The 23,148-nt window shown below is 39.7% G+C and overlaps 1 protein-coding gene across 1 annotated transcript in view; it reads right to left on the minus strand.

The window, feature by feature from the left end:
• Positions 1-844: 844 nt before the first annotated feature.
• Positions 845-23,148, minus strand: part of si:dkey-225n22.4 (collagen alpha-1(XXI) chain) — a 70,769-nt gene continuing 48,465 nt past the window's right edge. Inside the window, exons 23-32 of the mRNA XM_053412828.1 lie at positions 21,138-21,191; positions 17,733-17,804; positions 17,216-17,251; positions 15,888-15,932; positions 10,436-10,468; positions 8,841-8,987; positions 8,539-8,593; positions 7,663-7,857; positions 5,115-5,192; positions 845-4,663 (exon numbers count right to left, since the gene is read on the minus strand). Coding sequence (XP_053268803.1) covers positions 4,476-4,663; positions 5,115-5,192; positions 7,663-7,857; positions 8,539-8,593; positions 8,841-8,987; positions 10,436-10,468; positions 15,888-15,932; positions 17,216-17,251; positions 17,733-17,804; positions 21,138-21,191 — 903 coding nt within the window. The 3' untranslated portion in view covers positions 845-4,475. The remainder of the gene's footprint in view (positions 4,664-5,114; positions 5,193-7,662; positions 7,858-8,538; positions 8,594-8,840; positions 8,988-10,435; positions 10,469-15,887; positions 15,933-17,215; positions 17,252-17,732; positions 17,805-21,137; positions 21,192-23,148) is intronic.

The following is a 23,148-nucleotide window of genomic DNA, read 5'->3' on the forward strand; positions in this document are numbered from 1 at the left end:
GAAACAAGCAATGGGCAACTGGCGCAACAATTTATATATTGGTTTAGTGTTGTGTGTAGACAATGGATGACCACAGACACAGCATCTCAGATGCTCCTCAACCTCCTGATAGAAAGACAGGCTTGTCTGATTCTTCATAATGAGGTAATTTGCGAACAAATTCATACATGTGAAAAGCGAAAGAGTTATGATGTTTGGGAAAGGTTTGTTGAACCACACCTCTTTCTTTTGGACATTTCCTCAAGGGATGATCACGACTTTATAAAAAAGAGAGACCCTGGTCAGTCAGTCACAAGTGCTTCTAATGACGTCATCCACATTGTAAAAGATGGCAAGCGTGATTGGTGGGGAAGCAATGTTCTGACTGTCATGGCAGAATTTATGACTCTTTAATCACCCTCATCTGACACAGTGACCATCTAAAGCATCTCATAGTCTGACCCCATTAGGCAGAGAGCAGCCTTTTGCCCTCAGCCTATAAAGCAGTATGATAATGGCTGCAGGGACACAGCACTGCTCAGACAGATCAGTCTATCCAAGACAACTGTCTATGTAACACTGTGGTTGGTCTGTTTCCTTTCCCTAGTTTAAACAAGCCAGAAAGTTGTGAGGGCATCTTAAGGGCTGGGTTAACCAATCAGCAGAGATCTCACCATTGATTTTAATGCTTTGTATCCTGACAGGATCATAGTGCAGTCAGTGTGACTCTCACTACATATTACTGATCAAAGATCCATCAATATCACCATCATGTAGCCAATAAACAGGATGGATCCTTTTGAATAAGATTCGTCCTGACTGAAGTATTATAACAAATTGCAGTAAAGTCAATAAAAAGTCAATGTTAAATAATTAAAGTTTATTTCAATACAAAAAAACTTTACAACAAACATAATAATGCCATGTTTTTTCATATGTTGCTCATAAAAGGTACAAAAATATCATTCCAGCATTCAGGGATATTTAACATTTGAAAAATATAAACAAATCAATGTTTCGTAGAATATAATTCAATTTCAGAAGCTTGAAATGCAAAGAAGTCCTCCACAAGAACCTGGTTAAAGATCTTGTTTAACCATTGTTTTCTGATGAGATTGCAAACTCAACTCAAAATGTCACATGTAACAAATCATGTCACCGTCTGCACTGGAAAATTGTTTCGACAGCAAAGATTGTTTCAGAAAAGGCTGACACCTTTAAGTAGGTGTCAGCACCCAGGAATGACAGATTATATATAAGATAGAAAAAGAGAGCTTTTCATGATACAGAAGATACTGTGTTGAAACCAACCAAAGCTGCACCTTTCAGACTCACAATGTTAAATGTGAGACTGTACCCAGCAGAAGGACGGGAGCTTAGTCAGTAGCAAAAGCGGAAGTAGCGTGACATTGATGTACTGCTACAAAAAGCTTTAGGTAGCAGGCTGGAGTGGGTGTAGAAAAACATGTGACTGTGATGCTGGAGCCTTTTCTCTACCTCTTTTCTGTTAGTCCAAAGACAAGTGGTACAGTGCAGAGGTAAGTGTGTTGGACGGTTCGGTGTACGAGTCACTTTTAACATCGTGACTCACTTTAGTGTGTAGCATGTATTGTTGGAGTTTAGGCTTGTAAAACACTTGGTTAAATGGAACTCAAAGTCTATGCAAGCTCAAGTGTTTTGAGCTCGCAAGAATGAAACCATAAAAACTTAAAATCTGCTTTAGCTATTTAGGGAAAGCCTATGTAATTTGTTTATAAAAAAGATCTAAAAAAAAAAACTGATCTAAAGTTTACTATATCCTGCAAATAAATGGTATATAAATAATATATTTTAGGTAAACAGATTTGTATGAACTTTAATGATCACATTCATGCTCCTCGGATGATGAACCCGTTCAGCCCTCTCTCTGACCAATATTTCAATTGGTGCATTACAAATGGCAGATTGTCATGATCACATTCATGCTCCTCATAGGATGAAACCATTTCATGTTCACCATTTCCATGTACCAGAGATAAGCTTAAATTTAATGTAGAATTATATTAAATTCAGCACATTCATGGTCCCCAGAGGAAGAGCCCTTATGGTAGGGCACATTTACAGTGCTGGAAAAACTACAAATTCCAAAAGTATTACTATTTTGTTGTTTTGTCAAACTCAAAAAACTACTCTATGTAACCTGTAAGGGCTGCTAGCCAAGCTATTTATTTTTTCAGATTTGTCGTTTTAATTTTAAATAAAATAATGCTGGCAAACTCTGAAATCAGACATTTGGACGCTTAAGATGTGATGGTTTAATGGAATATTAGCATACTAACACGTAAAATATATATAATATTATGTTTTCATAAAAAAAATTATTGTAATAAATAGTAGGGTAATCATTTTAAAAGCATTACTCTTCCAGCAGGTCTTTGGCTTAATGCACATTAAAGTACATCCTCATCACTTTAAACATTTTATGTCTTGTCATATCCCAAAACTAATATGCTGTCTTAAGCTAAGTGATGCTGAATCTTTACCCAGATCTGCCTTTTTTTAAATAGCTAACAACACATGAAGGGATAGCAGGTGCTAAAGCGAAAAAGGAAGCCAACAAAAGCGTCTTAAGCTTGGGGTTGATAGTTTTGGAAGAGTATGGAACTGTGCTGCTATCAATGAATGTTGTATGTATGCTATCAGAGTGTCCAAAGCTACAGAGCACAGGCCTCAGACAAAAGGCCTGCTCAAAGGCAGGGGATACAGTGAAAATAAGAAAAGCTTTTTGCTGACTTTCTTTGTTATGATTGTCATTATGATGGTTAAACCATGAATATAAATAGGAAATTTCAAATGATAATTAGCTTTTCTTTATTTTGATTAAAAACGTAGCATTTTAATTAATTAATTATTTCTAATAGTTGTACATCATTTTCACTCCACCAGGAAGGGGATGGCCCTATGAGCTACAGGGAGCTATTGTTTTTGTTCAATTAATGGTTACTCAATCTAGTGCAAGAAACGGAAAATGAAAGTGACTGGATGCTAAATAAGTTTTAGCATAAGTAGTTCATTAGTGAAAAAAATGGGACAATGAGTTGTTGTGGCCCTGATGAAATTAGTGTTGTGGAGATGCACCTTTGCGAAATCTATCAAGACAACAGAAAACATGGAGGAGGTTTTGAGTTAGAGCTGACAATAATGTGGACGTATACAGAAACAGTGAGGCTTCTTCCCCTAAAACATGAGAGGATATAAATATAAAATGGGGAAAACAGAAATAAATGTCTATCAATAATAAGTGTCTGTATGATCTGCAGTTGAGGCACTTTCTTGAGACTTATTGGCATTTCATGCAAACCAAAATGCGATGCAAAATAAGTCAATATATAAAATTGATAAGCAAAACCTAAAAATAGACAGAATAGAATGGATCCTTTAAAGCTCTGTCTGCCACGGTGATTGATTAGCGCAGCCCCTGGTGATGGTAAGGTTTCACATATTGTCTCTAAAGCAGGCTGACTGTAAAATAAGGAAGAATCTTGTGCTCGCCATCTGCAGGTTTTACGCATTCATGAAATCTTTTTTAGTTTCTTAGCTTGTTAGTTGCTTGTCTTTCACAAGATGAAGAGGTGAAAGGTGTGAAAGGGATGTGCTCCATTCCTCCTTTGTGACGTATCCCAATGTAACATCAAGGAATGTACTGTACTTTTAACATAATTTGCTGATACAATCATTCTCTCTGGAACAGAGCTGTGCTGAGGGCAGATTTTACTTCACAGGTTCGGAGAAGCAAAAGGAACCACAGCTTTCCAACACAGCATGAGAGATAAGTAATGCCCACTTCCATTAATATGCAATTTTAGCTATTTATATAATGAACTAAGTAGAAAAGATAAATTATTCATTTTGGATCAGTTTTTATATGTTATTCAAAGTATTGGAAAGACCAATGTTTTAATTGGCTTTCTATGTGATTTCTTATTAATCGTATATTAAAGGTTCTTTATTATAATAAGTTGATTAGTCTCTTTTTGTGAATGCATGTTGATATTTGTGCGGACTGCTGGTGATGTTTGTCTGTTGGCCTTAATGATACCTGTTGGTATCATTAATTGAAAGAGTGACTCAGGTAAAAGAGGAGGTAGCTATTCTGTTGTGTTTTCCCAAACATGAATTATCTTGATAGTTACACAAAAAACAACACGTTTCAGTTACAGCAATTTCGGTTCTTTCCAGAAAAACTCCGGATAAGAAACCACCGTTTAAACCTGCTGTTAAACTTTGCATGTTTAAAGTTTGAATTAGCCATGTCAGCCTGGTATCTCAGTAAGTTACTGTGACCCTGCTGACCATCTTTGATCATGAAATCCAGAATCATGGGGGTATGTCCGCCTCCAGTGCAGCTGTTTTCCCACGTACTCTCATAATGGAGTCCACAGTCACACGCACTTCTGTAAATCTCTAATACAGTAAATCACTTCCGTAAAAGCAGCCTCTCCCACACTGCAATGTCCTCAGACGTTGGGTCCTTTGCTGTAATGTTCCCTGAGGTTGTAGCTCTGATAACACATGGAGATATCACACACCCCTGGGGGCCCTGAGCTTCCCCGTTTACCAGGGTCTCCCTGAGGTCCTTGTTTTCCAGGAATTCCCTGATTGCCTGGATGGCCAATTCCATCAAATCCCCGGGGACCCTGAATTCCTGCGGGGATAAAGAAAGATACAACAGAATTTTGTGTGAGCAGTATTTCTGCGTCATGTATGGAAATAACGTCAACGGTTCTAGTTAATTTGAGTCATCATTCTAACAAAAAAAAGCATAATTTGGATCATAAATTGCATCTACTCATGTGTGATGAAAATACTGCACTTACTGTCTGTATCTTGCCGTCACATCTCCCTCACCAAACCAACCATGCTGTCACTAATAGTACTCATTGAGAACTAAGTACAAACCTGATCCACCCAGGAACGTATTAAAAATGTAAGACTACCAACAGCCCAGATGCCTTTTTGTTAAAAGTGCATTCGTGCACAGATCTGAAAGCTCAGATGTCAGAACATTGCGGTTGTCAAAATAGCTGTTTCTTCACAAAACGGAATAATGGATGAGTCATTTAAAAGAGCGTTCGGATAGGTGCAGATTTACATACCTGGATATCCAGGTGGTCCTGGAGGTCCACGGTAACCTTCTCCTTTGCTGCCCTTGAGACCTCTGGATCCCATGTCACCTGAGGACACAATATATCTCCTTTAACAATAACATACAATTTGAGTATCTGTAAAGGTGTGTTTCTGTTAACACTGTCCAGACCTGTGCTGGGTCCACAGGCTTTCACTAAAAGGTAACAATACAGCAACTTATCCACCACTAACTCGCCACATTATTTGTTTTTTTACAACCTTACTCGTATTCAAGCATATTATCAAAAGCACTTGTTTGGAGTTTTATTTAAATAAGTCTCTTTTGGGCATCACAGTTTCAGTGGTCCATGTGGACACTGGAACACCTCACAATCATCAGACAGGATTTAAACAAGTTTAACTGATCATTGTTACCTAAACAAGTTGGAGTAAGAGAAATGTCTGCAGATTTTTTAAGTGTGAAACCTTGGAAATATCTCTGCAGGGCAACAAGTCTAAGCGCTGACATCTCTTTGAGGCTGTATTTAGGCACATCAGTGCTTCAAGCTAAATGTTAAATGTCAGCATGCATCATTTAACCTGATGCTAATATAGTAATCTATTCGTCATCATCATTTTCATGTTAGCCTGCTTACATTTGCTAATTACCAGGAAATACCTTGTTTATATGTTGGACGACATACAAGTTTGACCTGATGATGTGTGAGATGAAAAGTCAGTGGATGAACATTATTACATCTGTCCTGTGGGAAAGATTAATACCCATACTAAATGTAATGGCAGTCCACTAGTTGGTGACACATTTCACTTAAAAATATGTCAACCTCTTAGTGACTCAGGATAAAAAAGTTTGGTGATCACTAGTGGGATTCAGTCTCAGGGGTGTTTGTTCAAAGTTTCCTCTTAATCAGTGATAGAGTTTCTGTGTGAACCAAAGTGGTGCGCTGACAGGCAGACTAATCAATGTTGTCGTCTTTAGAGCTGTGCCACTTGTGTGGGTGAAAAGCCTCTGAATGCAGTTGCCAGCAGGATACTGTTTGCGCAGCACCACTCCCCAGGATCCTGGAGGAATCTCTTGGGGAGAATCTGTCCCTCCAGATGGCTGAGCGTAAGTTATACAGCTGAAAAAGACATTATTCTTTCATTTAGCTCCTTTAAACATTCTGTTCAAGCCTGAGTCTACAAAGTTCTCATCGATTACAGGACACGCAATGTTCATACCCCCCAGTGAAACTTTGTAGACACATAATTCACAGAGAAAACGAGAACGAATCATCTTAGGCCAACCTTGGCTCAAATTCATCATATTTATCCCTCTGATCTCTATGTGAACAAAGATAACTAAAATAAAAGTGAAGCCTCTTTCAGAAATGCACATGAACCCCACATGATCTCCTGAAATAATCAGCAGGGGCTGTATGTGGGAACACACACGTCCGAGTCATTTGCAGTGCTTATTCTGCAGCGTTTCTCCTGCCAGCCCCCTATTAGAAACTCCATGTGGGTGCATTGCTGATGACTTAATTAATACAAAAAAAACAAGAAAAACAAACAAAGAGAAAAGAGAAAAAAGGCCTCATACACAATTCGAGAGCTTTTTGTGAAGCCGGTGTTGATGCGCTGTAAACCAAAACACACAATCTCTGCGACGGACTGTGGAATACTGCGCCACCTCTCGCCTTAACACTCAAGATAAAAAAACATGTAACCGGAGATTTTCCTACTGCCCTCTTCATATGTGAAAGGCAAACATCCAAAACCAAAAAGTCCTGACATTTTCCAGAGTTCATGTCTGAAAACGGCTTTAAAGACGTACTCCAGTGATCTAGAATTGTACTTGTGTGACATAACAAAACAGTGCCAGATCAATAGAAGGCATTATGCAACTGTTTTTAACAAGTAAAACCTGCCTTACACTGAGCAATAGAGACAAGTGCATCTACAAATGACATGAGTGCAATTACCTTTTTAAGATGCTTTGTGAATAAAATGTCATTCAGGACATTTAATCCCTTTTTTCTCACTGCATTCAGCCTTCATTCTGTTCCCTCAGTGTTTCTAACAAAACCTCACACCTCTGGTGTTGCTCCTCTCCTGAACCAGCAAACTTAAATAGTCCACATGAGCAGAGTGGTACAGTTTGGCATCTTTCACAGCTGATTAGCCATTCCCTGTCTTGAAGTAGTGATAAATCAGAGACAGCTTATTGGGATGCATTCGGTATTTGTTGTCTTTTGCTCTGCTGGCGTTCACTGATGTTCACTTGTTTAATGACTTGTTTTATGGGCAACAGTGAACATCAACGCATCCAATTTGTTAGGCGTTGACACTGTTTTGATTTTAATAGTTGATAAAAGAAACAGTAAATTTTGCCTTCACTCTTGCTCACGGAGATGTGCTGCTTTTGTTTTCTTTGGGGTAAAGAGAGATTGTTGTCCCAGTTTCAGACAGTGAATCAGACGCCGTCTGTAAGGAAGCATTGCCTATAGAGAGCCTGCACTTTCACAAGGTGTTGATGAATACCTTAACAAATGTATACATTATGGGTCATATTACCTTTGATGCCTGCAGGACCCTGAAGTCCAGTTGGCCCTGGGTAGCCTGGAGAGCCGCTGCTGCCAGGGTAGCCTGGAGTTCCCATGGAGCCTTTGGTACCTGGTGCTCCTGGCTCGCCCGGGGGTCCCTTGATGTTCTGGCAGGGTTCACACCTTGCTTGGGGGGCCAAGGTCTGGAGCAGTGCTGGGAGTTGATCTGTAGGGCACAGCCAGAAAGTACTATTAGTGTTATTCAATTGAATTTATAATTTCAAACTCCGGACATATACAGGTTTACAACATTCTCAGGGTTTCTACTGCTAGCTACCACTACATTGGAAGTGGTAGCCAATTCCCGAACGATACTAACTTATTTTTTCTACCTTTTAAACATTATTTCCTCCAAACTCGAGGTTGCAAAAGAAAGAATCAATGCTCAAGAGAGCAAGAGGTATCCATTTGGTGGATTGGATTCCTTCACGTTGACATTTCTTGCATCTCTGTTAGTCTCTGTTGTTAGGAGCTAATATGTGACTTAACGAGTCAGGGAGGCGTAGAAGCTACATAGGAGGCATCTCATGCTTGAGTTGCTTTTAGATAAAGGGTAAACATGTCAAAGGCATTTACACAGTTAGGGAGTGTTTGGTTCTTTACGTTCATGTCAATATTGCTAAATAATGAAAACCATCCAATATGTTTTGTGTTATTTAACTTAGCGCCACTCCACGAAAGCAAAAGAGCAGAATAACCTGCTTAACCCCAGTTTGTTATAATTAATGAGAATCAATCAAAGGAATTATGTGAAATGTGCAGCTTTCAATTCGAGACAACTTAATCAGACTGAACCAAGGGAAACTGTGGTTTTCCCCTCTGGTCGACAGAAAAAACAGACACTTACTTCGCAGAACATCAGTGAGGAGCTTTAGAAGATATTCATCTGAGGGAGGTTTGCCCTGCAACACACAATTACACCTTTCTTTAGCTGAACCCACTCAGGGACTAGGAAAGCGGACTCATCCTGTGATTGACTATGCCTGCAGATTTACAGGATGTCAGCGCTCCACTCTTTGTCTTCACATTCAGCAGCCCACAAACACTGATCGTTGCACCCCATTACTCCCAAACATACCTCCCCTAGTCCAGACAGGAAATCACTGATTGTATCTTTCAGCCCAATTATTTCTCTCTTGGTTCACTCACAGGTTTCCCTGGATATCCTGGCTGGCCCGGTTGGCCTGGCAACCCATCCTGGCCCTGAAATCCCCTGGGACCAACAGTACCCATGTGTCCCATGTCACCTTTCTTTGCTTCAGGACCCCTCGGGCCTGTGTCACCTGTCACACCTTTCTGAAAAAGCAGAAGGAGAGACAGAAAATCTAAAATCACATGGAAAAGAAGCTGGGGCCTGATACTGTTTGCAGCAATTTACCAAATTATGCTGTAGATTAATTGAATGTTCGCTAAGTGCCGCCCCTAAATATTGTCCAAATAGGGCCCGGCTGGCTACCAATGAAAGAGCAAAGGCACAAGCACTGAAATAAACGGTGAGTTATTACATAAGCTGCCCTAAAATTTGCTGCAATCATTAGCGTGTCTGGGTAATTAGTTATCAAATAGTAAACTATTTCTGTTAGCACCAAAGCTAAGTTGCAGTTCATTAACTAACTAGATTACATTTGTTTAGTTAGTTGCATAAGTGCTTACATGTTATGTAAAAAACATGGAGTATCAAAGAGTTTAGGAGGCTTAGGAGCTTTATCCTGCTCTTAATGGATTTGGAGAATTTAGGGAAATGTAACCCAGACAAGATCAGAGAGTTAGCCCTCATCCAAAAACCTTTGTCTCTTGTCAAATTAAAATAAACTAGATGTCAACATGAGCGTGCTTAAGCAAGCAGAACATTTGAACCCACTTTTAAAGTTGTGGTGGATCTGTGTGCGAGCGATAAACACTATAAAAGGGTTATGTCAGACCAAAATAACAGTCTGCTCTTAAATCTTTCTAATAGAATAACTGACTAGCCCTAAACTGGATCACATGGATCAGCCGGTGAGGATGCTGTTTGCCTTGGATATGCAGTTTCAGTCTCTTTTAAGACCCTTTAGCATCGCTCTAATTTGTAAACAAGTCGGCTTGAAGCACTAAAAGTCAGCCGGAGACAGCTCGCGGAGGGATAATTAGCGAGCTGATAGCTTGGTTGATAATATCAGCTACAACTGATGATATCTGCCGTGGACAGTTGTCGTCCTCGACTCACAAAATCAACGTCCCTTTAGATAGAAAAGAGAAGCCTGGTTTTGTCGAGCTCTGTCTGAAATCAAGGAACCATTGTTTGAATAGAGTTATATTCTAGAAGAATTTCAAGTGGTACATACGCCACTGTGGTGAAACTGATCTGTGCAAGAACAGAAGCAGGAAGCAGTTTATACATGTATACATACGGCATGCTAATGTTTTCTACTTCACTAGATTTTATTAGTGATCAAAAAGCATAACACAGACTATATTCAATTATATCTTCCAAATTGTACAGCACTGGCACAACGGAGAGAGGCCACATAACTTGTGATTCTGCAGACAGTACAGTGTTTGATATTTAAGATGTGTGCGCCTTTAGAAAGGAGTGCTTTTGTGATGTATATTTTTGCCCGGGGGGCCAGATTTCCCCCAGCCTGGAGGTATTGGCTCTGTTAGTCTTCTATAGCAGCCGTGCAGGCTTGACAGGGCTTCTCGCCGCGGTGAAGAATAAGACAGAATGGATTATATCTAATGCCGCAAAGTCTAATTCGACAAACCTCTCCTTTCCATCCCCTGGGTCCCACTTCGCCCTGATGGAAGAAAGAAAAGAGAGCAAGAAGGGTGGGGAGGGAGAAGGGAGGGAGAAATGGAGAGAGGCAGTTAGAAACTTCTGCTTCCATATCAAAGGCTGAGACAGTATGTCAGAGGAGATGTGCTCGCTGCTCTGCATGGCTGATGCAGGAGTGTTCTCTTTCCTATCAAAGCTGACGGCTTACCAATCATTTTGGATCGGTTATGTAATGCGTTATCTAAAGTTTTTGTCTTACGTACAACTTGTTCTTTTGTGATGAAAAATGCAGATAGTGGTCCATAAATAACACCCTGCAGTGGTAACACCATTTCTGTGAGGCTTTTGATAAAAATGAAGAACCAGGACATGAATCTGAGGCTCATGATGTGCTCTGTTTCCCTTAAAACCCTTCCTCATTTCCCCCCTGAGGTGACTGATTTCAGCCATCTCCATCATGTATGACACAAGTAGCTTGGTCTGCTGTTAGGAAGCTTAATCCCCAAAATATATATCATATCAGAGAACATAAATACTGCCTCTTCCAGCTAGCATTCTCCAGTGATGTATTTACATGTAAAGTGTGCATTCAAACCCTTGAGACAGGTCCCTATTTATCTATTCTTCATTAATTCACATAAATGTATGTATTAATTCACTTAAAAACCATGCTCCTGCCACCTACCTAAATTTCAAAGGTAACTTTGTGCAGATGACTCGATGGAAACGACACTCAAGCTCATTTCAAGGATGAAGGATTCCTTATTTATCTACAATAGAACTTTTAAGAGCTATCGGGACTTGAATAAGAATTTCAACACTTGCAACAACCTCACACAGGAAATAAATTAAACTGTCATGCCTTGGTGATGGCAACATGAGAAAATAACAGTCTAATGCTCTACAGGATCCACAGTGATTACAAATAGCACTGATGTCTGCCTGTTTCTATTTTAGTGATAATATCCTTTGTCTTTACCACAGTTCATCTGGGCCTTCCAGTTTCAGTTGGTCAATCCCACATCTGACAGAAGGAAACCACACTCTCAAAAAGACAAATGTTTACATCGGTAGCAACGTCAAGCTGCTGTAGAAACGATGATGTAAAGCCGGGAGGAAGTCACATTGTGTTTGAGTTATGCGACTATTTGTTAAAAACACTGGCAGCTTCTTCAGATGTTACTGTAGAAATGACAGACTGTAAAAGATGGACAACATGTCTCCTCTTCCTTCACCTGTCCAGAAATAAAGCCAAAATACAAACGCTGACATTTTAGATTAAGAGCCGCAGTCTATGCAGTAGGAATCGTGGGTTGGGGCCACAATAGCGCGGCCCCGATGATAATAACACTCAACCTTTCTGAATCAAGTCCCTAACTCTTGTTTTCATAGCATCAGATATTTTATTAAAACCAAACTTACAGGCCAAAGTAAACCCTTTGTGATGCATCAATGTGATAAGAACAACCTACAATTATCATTCAGTAAAAGTTTAATTTTGCTAGGTCTAAAACTTCAGATAATGTATGCTGTGAAGTAACAGTCAAGTCAAAAGTAAAATTGAATTAAATTGAAGCAAATTGAATTGAAGGTTTATGATCCATTTACTACCAGCCACTAGGGGGAGACCAAGGTTCTTTGGATTAATTTTTTGGGGGGGTGGCATTTTTATTTACGGCCTATGCTGGAAATTATGTGTTTTTACATGATGTTTTTGCTCTTATACCAACTGGTTTTGGCAACTGTGATACATAGTTAGGACGGATGGTTCATCCAATCAGCTGTCAGGTATTTATTTATGAGCACCTGTAAAGTTGGGTTTATGTGACAAACCCTCTGTTGTGTGTCACGGCGGGGAAGTCATTATAAATCAACACAATCTCTGCAGGGAGACGGATGGGTTAACAGGAAATGAGCGTTCATTTCCCGTTTCAATCTTACAGTCAACATTTTTCATTTGAAAGAATAAAAACATCATTGGCTTGCGTCATGATTATTTCTAAACCCAAATCAAATCGTAACACTATGAGTTATCACATCATTATAGATATTTATATTCCAACGGTGACCAGTAACCTTGAGTTTCAGAGACACTTCTACGGTGTTGACCCACATAAACCCCCATGGACACACATCTTTTATTATGATTAACTCTAACCAGTTACCAGCGTTCACTCCAGAGTGTGAGGTTGTATAGAAGATATAGTGAAGGTGGAGTAAGGGTCACGCTATCTAGGATTGATGTGAACTTTTAGGATGCTCTAAAAAAAAAAAAAACTTTCCCTCTCTGTTCAACTCTGCGTCCACATCTCATTCACTTTCCTTCCATTCTTTAATCGCCTCCTCCGTGTTGTGTTACCTTTGAATAGTCACAAGAAAAAGCCAATAGGGGAACTATCATTGTGTTATTAGTATAATTTTATTCCTGGACACCCTAAACCCCAAATGTCTAATTTATTGCGTCTGGGCTTTGCTAATCACTGTGCAGAAGAGCCTCGCTTTCTGCCCTAAATCTTAATGCCACATTACTTGGCGGACGGGTGGAAGTGAGGAAGGAAATAACTGAAACAGAGCACACCCTCTCTTCTCCTGCAGTGCAGTTTTATCCTGCAGGAATTAGGAAGTCTGTCTGAAGGCAAAAATATGTCATATTCATTTCTGGGGGTGACACACTTGTGATTCACGGCTGATGCTTTTAGCCTTGAGGGCGTGTCACATGGAAGTTGGGCTACACTGTGTGCACGTTAAGCTGCACACTGAGAAATACAATCGTTTTATCTGTCTCAAGTGGCACAGGCAAAAAAACACAATTCTGCAATATAGATCCTGCTGCGCATGCACACACACACACACACACACACACACACACACACACACACACACACACACGCCTCTGACTGAATTCTTTCTTCTATAGAGATCGATGCCTCAGTAATTGATACTCACTGATCGATTCTATTCATTTGCTGTTGTTTCCAAAATGTATCAATTAAGAATACGAGGCTTGAAGGCTTAAAATCGCTGCAGATAGCACAGCAATTTATATCACTATTTTTGTTCATTAACAATTATTGATGATAATCTCAGTATAGATAAACCTGTTAAATCAGTCGTGCTGTTCTGCTTCTTTCACCTTATGAAACCTCATTTCATCTTGTTGCCAACATCAAATTATTCCTCACTGCTCAGATTGAAAAAAAATTTCAGATGGAATTGCATCTTAGCTTCAGCGTTAGCATAGGTAAATATATCATTAAAAAAATATATATATACTACATTTGTATTTGAATATTGACAGAGACTGATCATTTTATCTGCTAATCAGCTGGGAACAGGCTAGTCCTCATCAGACACAATAAACTTTTTCACAGAAGACACTTTCACTGTTCTGGGGCTGTCATGGTTTACTGGGACACTCAAACAGAGCAAAGTCATCGTTGGTGCAGTAGCTGGTCTTAATGTCTTCTGTTGAAAAGGTCTAATATTGTCATAAGAGCTCTCCAAGCTTAGAAAAGTATCCATTCAAATCAGCTAGAATAAGCTCATTAGCTGAAACATTTGCATATGTCTATGTGTTAACTTTCCAATGCCCATGTCTCTTTGGAGAAGAGCAGTACACACACTACTAAAAATGTAGATGAGGAAGCACAACAAATATGACACAATCATACAAAAAATCATCGAATGGCTTTGGTATTAGTTAACAATGTAAATGAGTGTGTCCGAGTGAAACTAGAGGCAACGGATTTGCATGGATTTTCTATGCCTCTGAGCAAATCCACTGGTCATGGTGATTCCACTGAAATGAATCAGTTTTGCTGCAGAATGTCACTGTTTTAATTGATGGTGTGGCCGCACTCTCTCTAACACACCGTCCTGCCTTCACTGCATCAGAACAGTTTGCCAGCACAGACTGCTTAAAATTTGCCCGACTGCAAAGTGACCATTGATTTTCAGTTGACCGTAATTCCACCTGCACCGACTTGGCATCTCACCATTGTCAAGAATCTGAACTGTGACCCCACAGTCCTCTTATTGGTCTGGGGTTGAATCTAACACAGGTAGTAGCTTCAAAATGAGGGGACTGAGATTGCAGGACAACGTTCCAAAACAGAGTAGCCAAGTCTCTTACCTCATTGCTTCTGAAAGTTTTGTTTTGCAGACTACATTTTATTAGATTTTATGATTTTATATTATTCTATGAAGCTTGAATCATTTTGTTCTTTCAATTTTGTTTTCGTCTTGTCTCTTCTGTAATCTGCTTTTTTCTTTTATTTCTTTTGCTCTGTACAGCTATTCACTTCACATTTTTGTTTGGCCTTTTATTGCATTTTTTATCTTTCTACATGCTGGTGAATTGTATTCCTGTGCAGTACATTGTTAAGTCAGTTTCAGACTTTTGTTATATAATTTTAGTTACTTATATATATTTTGTGTTGAAGTGACTTTCATGAGAGGATTTCTGACAAAATAATATTTCATATTATTATCTGCTTTGTAATATATTTCAAAACGTTCGCTATGCATGTAGCTGTAAAGTGTCATTACTTACAATCGTAACGGTGAGTGTCGAGAAAAGAAAAGTAGCTGCGGAATGTGCCATTTCTAAGAGAAACGAATGCGTAAAGAAAAAGAAAAGTCACTGTGCCTGGTTTGCAGGGATGTGGTCACACTGATGAAAAACTGAAAATACAGCGGCTGAACTGGATGAGCTGCAAGGACAAATGCACTTGAATGAAGTTAATGCTCTTTGGCGGAGTTTCGGTTCCCAATAACCAGCTTCCACATAATCGCATTCTGACACAGACAGTGTTACACAGGCAAGTTTTGTGGAGAGAGAGCTAATAGCTGAGAAGTTGAAACCTCATTCAGAAGGAGAATTTGTGGAGAGCCTTGTTGCTGCTGTGTCACTGCAAAGTTGAACATTGTGTGCCAGCACTGGGCAGAAATAAAATCCCAGTACAACAGCCTCCCTCTGCTCAAGTTTTCTATTCATGAATCTGAGTATGAGACCGCATTCTGTTGTTAGCAAAGCAAGTGCAAAGCTCCGCTCAAGACCCACTGACCGAATGTGAGTAACATCATCATCACTACCTTCTGACATCAGATCCCTTGTCAAAGTGAAGCAGATTCAGACATCTCATTAGAGAGCTCAGTGTGAAGTTTGCGTTTAGTTATTTAGTATGGCCCACAAAGGTTATTATGAAAGTCCAAATTAACTGTAAGTGTGTTTAAAATTTGATGTCAATTTGTTATAATGCAGAGAAAAGTATTTTTTATAGTATTTCAGAGTGATTTTTCTTTTTAAAAATTAGCTTTACTTCTTATGCCCTTGAGGGAACATTTGTGACCACAAACACACATTTAAACCAGTGTCTCTGCTCAACCAATCTCATAAACTTCGCTGCCACCCAGTGGAAGTAAAACGACTTTACACTTACAGGCACACCAGGAGTCCCAGGTTCTCCATCTCTGCTTCTCTCCCCCTGCAAAGACATACATCATGATTAACTGAAGGTTTGTGTGAATAAGCTTCCATACACAATGTTTGTGTGTGTGTGTGTGTGTGTGTGTGTGTGTGGGTGTGTGTGTGTGTGTGTGTGTTCTCTTACTTATATATCTTTGTGAGGACCATTTAAGTATAGACCCTAAAGAGTGAGGACATTTTTGGAAAGTGAGGACATCTTGACTCGTCTTCACTTTTTCATTCGGCTGTTTGAGGGTTAAGCCGGGTTTTATGGTTTCATGTGTGTGTGTGTGTGTGTGTGTGTGTGTGCGTGCGTGCGTGCGTGCGTGCCTGCATGTGCGAGGATGAGAGTGAATACGTGCAACAACAGTGTGTCAATGTAGTTATGTGTGTGTGCCACTGTCTGCTGGTCCATATCTTTATTCTGTGAGTGTGTGAGCAGTAGAAAAGGTCATGATTACCACTAGCAGCCAATAAGAGAAACCCAGGGAGAGAGGGAATAGGAAATGGCTAGCAGTGACCTTTAACAAACCTGACTTTTTATCTTGTGTGTGGATTTTCCCACTATATCCTGCAGCACTGTAACACACTGCTCCCCTCTCTCTGCTCCGGGCCTTCACACTGTTTTCCATTAGCGCATGTAAAAGGGAGCAAGTGAACCTGAGCATCCATCACATGCTGTGATTGTTCACTTTGTGATTGATGCTGTGTTCACAATGCTCGAAGTAGAGTGGCTGATGCAAATCAGTGCAATATGACACTTTTAGACTTTCAGAGCTCCCGTAATGAGCAAAGGCTGCAATCTTAGAGCAGATTGTTGTCGCACCAGCCACAAGGGACCTCCCGACTAAGATCAGCACATTACAATCCTATAATCACATTAATTAAACCAGGTCCTCTTTAATCAAAAACCTTGTGTAATCAGATTTAGTCAGTTTCAAGAGTGGTCAACTTAAATTGTCTAGAATCACCTCTGGGATTTATTCTGAACAATTTCCATCTGTCCTGAAACCGGCCAGTCAGTCCCAAACATTTATCTTAAATGGTCAATACTGAATGAATATTTTCTAATATAATATGATAAAGTCTATTAGAAATCCCAGGTGTCATTGCAAAGTGGTTTGACAATACCAATGAGTCCAATTTTGTAATAAAGTTGTGTTTCTGTTCCGCTTCATATGAGTTTTACTTGCTACTTTCCACCTGGTCAGTCTACTTCACCAGAAACGATACAGTCAGAAACACAAAATCATGCTCAATAAAGCTTTACATTTGAATGCAGGAGTTGTGTGACACAAATACCTGGTTTCCTTTAGAGCCAGCCTCTCCTCTCTCTCCCTAAAAAAACAACACAGAACCTTAGAACGTGTCCCGCTGAAAAACCGACAGTTTGACATCTTAATAAAATAATTTGCTGTTTGAGGAGTTAATACTAGAAAAAAAGCATCAGTATTCTGTTTACATAATACTGTACAGCACGTCAGAGCGACTGATCCGGCTGATCCGGATTAGGATTGTTTGTACTGTATTTGTGTTAGGGCGAACTGCTTTTGATGTGTGAAGGACGACCTTCAGCATCATTAAAATTAATCATGTCATCTGAGCCGAAAAATAAATAATGCATTAACAAGTATGTATAATGTTAAGCTGTCAACACTTCTGCAGTACGACATGTAAATTATGTAAGCTCCTCACAGCTAACGCCATTAATCATTCATGAGGTGGAGCCTTCGTGTCCAAATGTGGACGGCGTTTAGTGAAAACAAAATGAGGCGAGTCATGTCTTTTTATTTGATTGATTCCTTATTGGCTTCCTGACCTTGTGACCTTTGAACCCCGGCAGGCCCATGCCACCTGGCAGCCCTGGAAAACCAGCCTCGCCCGTCGAGCCCTGGAAAGGTCAAAGGTTGTTGATCTTTGGGAGTCAGCGTTAAAAGTGCTATGGAAAACCATAGTAACCATCATTTTTATGTTTACGTTTGATAACAGATAACAAGAACTGCATAATGAATAAATACTAAAACATGTTTTAAAATGTCAAAGTTTGTGTGTGACCTAGACTGTATATAAAGATGGGCGACATGACTGCTCCCCAAAAGTGAAGCCAAATTGGCTCTCTATTGCCAATTGTATAGGTTCTAAAACCTAGCTCCTCCATGTTAATAGATGGGACATGGACCAAATTAGAAAGTACACGACTGATCATTTTTGTCTCACAGGTCAATTTGATTATAATTAGCTATTTGATCCAATTGAAAGGGGGTGAAACGTCGTGATTGATAGCCGAGACTGATGATTGTTCGCAGCTCCATCCCCCGATCACTACTGCGCAGACTTTTTTAGGGATATTTTCGCTTCATATCTGGAAAGTGGAGATGCCCCATCAATATTTACAGTCTATGATGCGTGACAAGCAATTGGGTCGACGGCAATAAATTCCCAGACTGTTGAAGTGGAAGAAAAAAAAAGTCAAGGTTAAGTAAGTATTAAATAAATATTATAAAGATGCCTAGGTGCAAATTTTCCTCCAATAAAATCCTGATTTCCAGAAAAAAAAAATATAGCAAGATCTGCTTTGAAGGATGACACCTTCATCTAACCAATTACCTGTAATTAAGTGACAGAACAGAGGCAACTCAGAGTCTATTTAACATCACAATGGTTGACATTTATGGGCGTAATTGCAGAGAAACGTGTCAATTAACAAACAAGTGGCATTAACAGTGTAGCTGTCACACATCAGCAGGATTTCAACTGCAGGCTGGTGAAATAAAAAGGATGCAAGGGAAGAGACTGATAATGGGGTTGGTTCAGAAAAAAAGAAAAGGCGAAAGCTGTCACCCGGATCGCACCCTGATCCCTCCGGGGGGGGGAATTAGTAGAGCCCCTTTTAATCCTACCACCATGTTGAATTCTCTCAAACTCACAGGAGTACTCAAAGCAAATTCGCTAAAACTGGGGAATAAATAGTGCACATAGTGTAAAATGCAATTGGCAAGTGAATGAAACTGCCAGACCCCTTTAAATAAATCACATTTTTCATGAGCACCTTTGCTAGAATAATCCATCCACCTAGTCGGTGAGGCACATCAAGTCCCTGATTAAAGAGCATTATTATTGCACAGGTGGGCCTTGAACTGGTCCAATGAAAGGCCACTCTAAAATGTGCAGTTCTTTCATGCAACACAATGCCACACATGCCACAAGTGTTGAGGGAGCTTGCAATTGGCAGGAATAGAGCTGCTGCCCATGAACTGAATGTTGATTTCACTGCCATTAGCCGCCTCCAACTGATTTCTGAGAATTTGGCAGTACATACAACCGGCCTCACAACACCAAACCACGTATAACCCTGCCACTCCAGGACGGACATATTCTGCGTCAACATCTGAGAGATTGTCTGAGATCCGCCACTCAGGCAGCTGTTTGCACAACCACAGGATTTCTGCACAAACACTCAGAAGCTGTGTCCTAATAAAAGTCCTTTTTCAAGATAAACTTCAAATTTTTTGAGTGGCATTTTACTGTTACCAGTCCATGGCCAACAACAAAGTGAAGAGCAAGATTTGAAAGAAAAAGCCTTTTGTTTGCATAGAGGAAATCTTACATCTTTTACTTCCAATTCATGAAAAAAAGGGAGCGAAGATGAAAGTGTTGCACTTATACTTTCGTTGAGTGTACATGTCCCTGCAACAGTGTAGTTTAAACAGAGTACGCACTAGAACAGGGGTGTCCAAACTTTTTATCTTGAGGGCCACATATAGAAAAAATATGAAGGTCTGGGCCACTCACGCCACCACGCCCCCCTGCCCTCTATGCAAGCCTTTTGTTTGCATAGAGGAAATCTTACATCTTTTACTTTCAATTCATGAAAAAAGGGGAGCGAAGATGAAAGTGTTGCACTTATACTTTCGTTGAGTGTACATGTCCCTGCAACAGTGTAGTTTAAACAGAGTACGCACTAGAACAGGGGTGTCCAAACTTTTTATCTTGAGGGCCACATATAGAAAAAATATGAAGGTCTGGGCCACTCACGCCAACACGTGGCGTTCTGAGGGACAGCTGCAATACAGTGGGCCATAGTCCATCACATTACATTTCATTTAGCTGACGCCTTTATCCAAAGCGACTTACAATAAGTGCATTCAAGGGTACAAACCCAGAACAACAAGAATCAAGAAAGTACAATATCTTCAAAAATAGAGCAAAACTACAAAGTGCTATAGGTAAGTGCCGTAGTTTGGACACCCCTGCACTAGAAGATGGGATTATTCAACATAGATTCTCCATTAAAAGCAAGATTGAGATGATAATTTATGTATAAAAGATGACTTTTGTGGTTCCTGCACTGTATTAGCAGTTTTTAAGATTCATTTAATGTGAATGTTTATCTTTGTGAGGATGCAGTATCTATGCAGATTTTACCTGCTCCAATTGTCTTGTTTATTTTTATTTTTAAGCATGTGTGTAGGACTTCGCAGCATCTTATTGTGTTGCTTCCACATCATAATGTATTGTGCACTGTATATGGGTGGTTCTCTTATCCACACTGTAATGCACCATGAAGGAGCCCTGTGGCGAAACATAGTGGTTCAATAAATAGCAGACCATTGCTTAATGGATCCACGTCCTTTGGCTTCCACTGGGCAACAAATGATTAATTGTTATTTACATAAAGAGCAGCCTCTGACGGTCATGCCGTAATTTTTAGTGGTTAATTATTACAAAGATTACATTGATTTCAATAATCTGCCATAGCTTTCACCCTGAGTTTGTTTTGATTTTGCTACATACGCCATTTTCCTGTTGTCTTACTGGATTTTTGCATCTTACTTTTATAAGAGTAAAGAATAAATAAATTTCGATTTTTACTGTACTTTTTACACTCATCACAATCATGAATCAGGTCTTTTTTGATACTGCAGCAAATGGCAGGAATCATTTGTACTGGTTGGTGGACATTAGTTCTGCTTTTGCCAGAAACTTATGAGTGAATATCATCAATGATGACTTATACATCATGTCTACCATAAGAATGCACTTGAAAACCAGACATTATAGCAGTAGGCTGTGAATCTCTGTGTGAATAAATAAAAGACAGCGAGTCAGAAGGGTGGACGGAGGAGGAAAAGTAGAAAGCACAGACAAAAGAGAGGGAGGTGAAGTGAGGACAGGGGTTAAAGGAACCAACAGAATCTGCTGGATAATGGGCTGCTGCACTCACCTTCTCGCCTGCAGGACCGAAAGAACCAGCGACTCCTGGATCTCCACACTCTCCCTAAATAAATCACACACACACACACACACACACACACAATGCATTTGTCTGGAGATGACCGTAAGAGGCCCCTCTTTACAGAATGCCTTCCTCAATCTAATCTTTAACAAGTCTTGGGGCTGTATTCAGCAATCATAGAGACCAGCTGACAGGTCACTGAGGACACATCAGAGAGTAGCTGCTATATGCATTCATATAGGTGCCGGCTGCCATGCACAAAGAGGTGACGTGCAGAGGAATATAAATCAGACTGTGTGATGTGTAATCATTATCCTCTTTTTCATTATTGGTCTCCTCCCTGTTAAACAGGCAAGAGGGGACCAAAGACCAGACCTGCTACATTCCCATAGCATGAAACAGGTTTTTAATAAGTAAGATAGTATACATTAATAAGTAGATATTACACAATAAAAGTGTGTTGTAGGCTACGATCACATTAGTGCAACCAAGGGGAATGTGTTTTTTTTAATCAAGTAAAGGTAGCAATACCAAAGTGTTAAAATAATTTTGCAACATGCTGAACAGTATTAGTCCCAGGATGGTTTGCTCGTAATGCTCAAACATCTTGGTTATGCAGCGGGGAGGAACTAGAGAAAATGATGGTCAAGCAAGGAGGCATCAACCGCTCCATTGGAAGCATAAGTTCCACATCATGTGAAACAAAGGGGCCGACATAAACACACACAAAAATTTGCTGTGTACGAAATCACTCACTAATCTCTATGTAGTCCACTGTATAGAGAACTCACCACTTTGTAGTTCTGTTTGAATGTTTAGTGAAATGTTTTTATAGCCTATATGGTGGAGAGTTGAGAGGAGAGAGTTCAGCACGTCTCAGCCTTCTCTCCCTGGCGACTTTACTCCTTCTAATTCTCATCCAAAATATAGTGTTATCGTGAGGACAGAGACAAACAGGTTTATATGTACTGGCATTTTCACAGAAGGATAAAACAAATCTTTTTTCAGCATACCTAATATTTCAGATGGCGCAGTTTGTTTTGTATAACCGTACAAAAATATAAATCTGAGATGTGGCCTTTGAAATATGTAATAAGAGACGAGCAGTGCATCACAGCATCACAACTGTGACAATCAAGGTTATTTCTATCGTCAAACGTCATGGAAAGTGTTGGTTTTTTACCTAATACATGATATGATTAAGGGCAATATATATATTTTTTTATTATTATGGGATCATAATCCTGTGAAAATGAAACTGAAAGTGTTGTTTTTCTTTTGCTAAATAGTCCACGTTTGATTTGAGACGACAATACCCTGTCGACCTTTGCATCCTAAGCAAGTATATACATAATGTACTATGTGTAAGTGTACTAAGGGTGAGAAAGTATCTGGATTGAGACACAGTCTTATTTATTTATTTCTCTGACTTGTTCCCCTTCTGCTCTCCGGTGTTTGTGCGAGACCTGTGAACTGTGCGCTTCGGATTACAAATGATACGTGCACAGAAACACAGAGGTTTGTGTGTTTGCTTTACAGCATCTTGGTATTTGTAAGTTATAACTTAAGTGAAACAGCAGCGGATCACTGTGTGTATTACAGTGCTTTTAACATGATGTGTGTTCCATCTGCAATTAGTGGCTACAGATGGAACACACGTCCTTCAGACCTCTGTGGGATGTTAATGAGCTGAGAGGGAGCTGATACACAGGTGTAAAAGCAGGTGAGGAAACAGATGTTTAAGTAGAAAATGTTCCCAAATGATAAATATACAATTGAAATAATGAATTCACTAATCATGTTTATAAGAAGCAGTGTTTTGTGATGTTTCGTGTTATTTGAATTGTAAGGGGTGTCTTATGGAACAAGCAAATCTAACATTGTCCTCTTAAAAACAGGCTGGTCCTGGATGTCAGCTCGGCTTCAAAGAGCCCATTTTCACTTCTTTATATATAAAACTCTGATCTTCCACCCCTGCCTCTCTTTCCATCTTTGTTCT

This window comes from Pleuronectes platessa, chromosome 20, assembly GCF_947347685.1.
Source record: "Pleuronectes platessa chromosome 20, fPlePla1.1, whole genome shotgun sequence".
Taxonomy (NCBI): Eukaryota; Metazoa; Chordata; class Actinopteri; order Pleuronectiformes; family Pleuronectidae; genus Pleuronectes; species Pleuronectes platessa.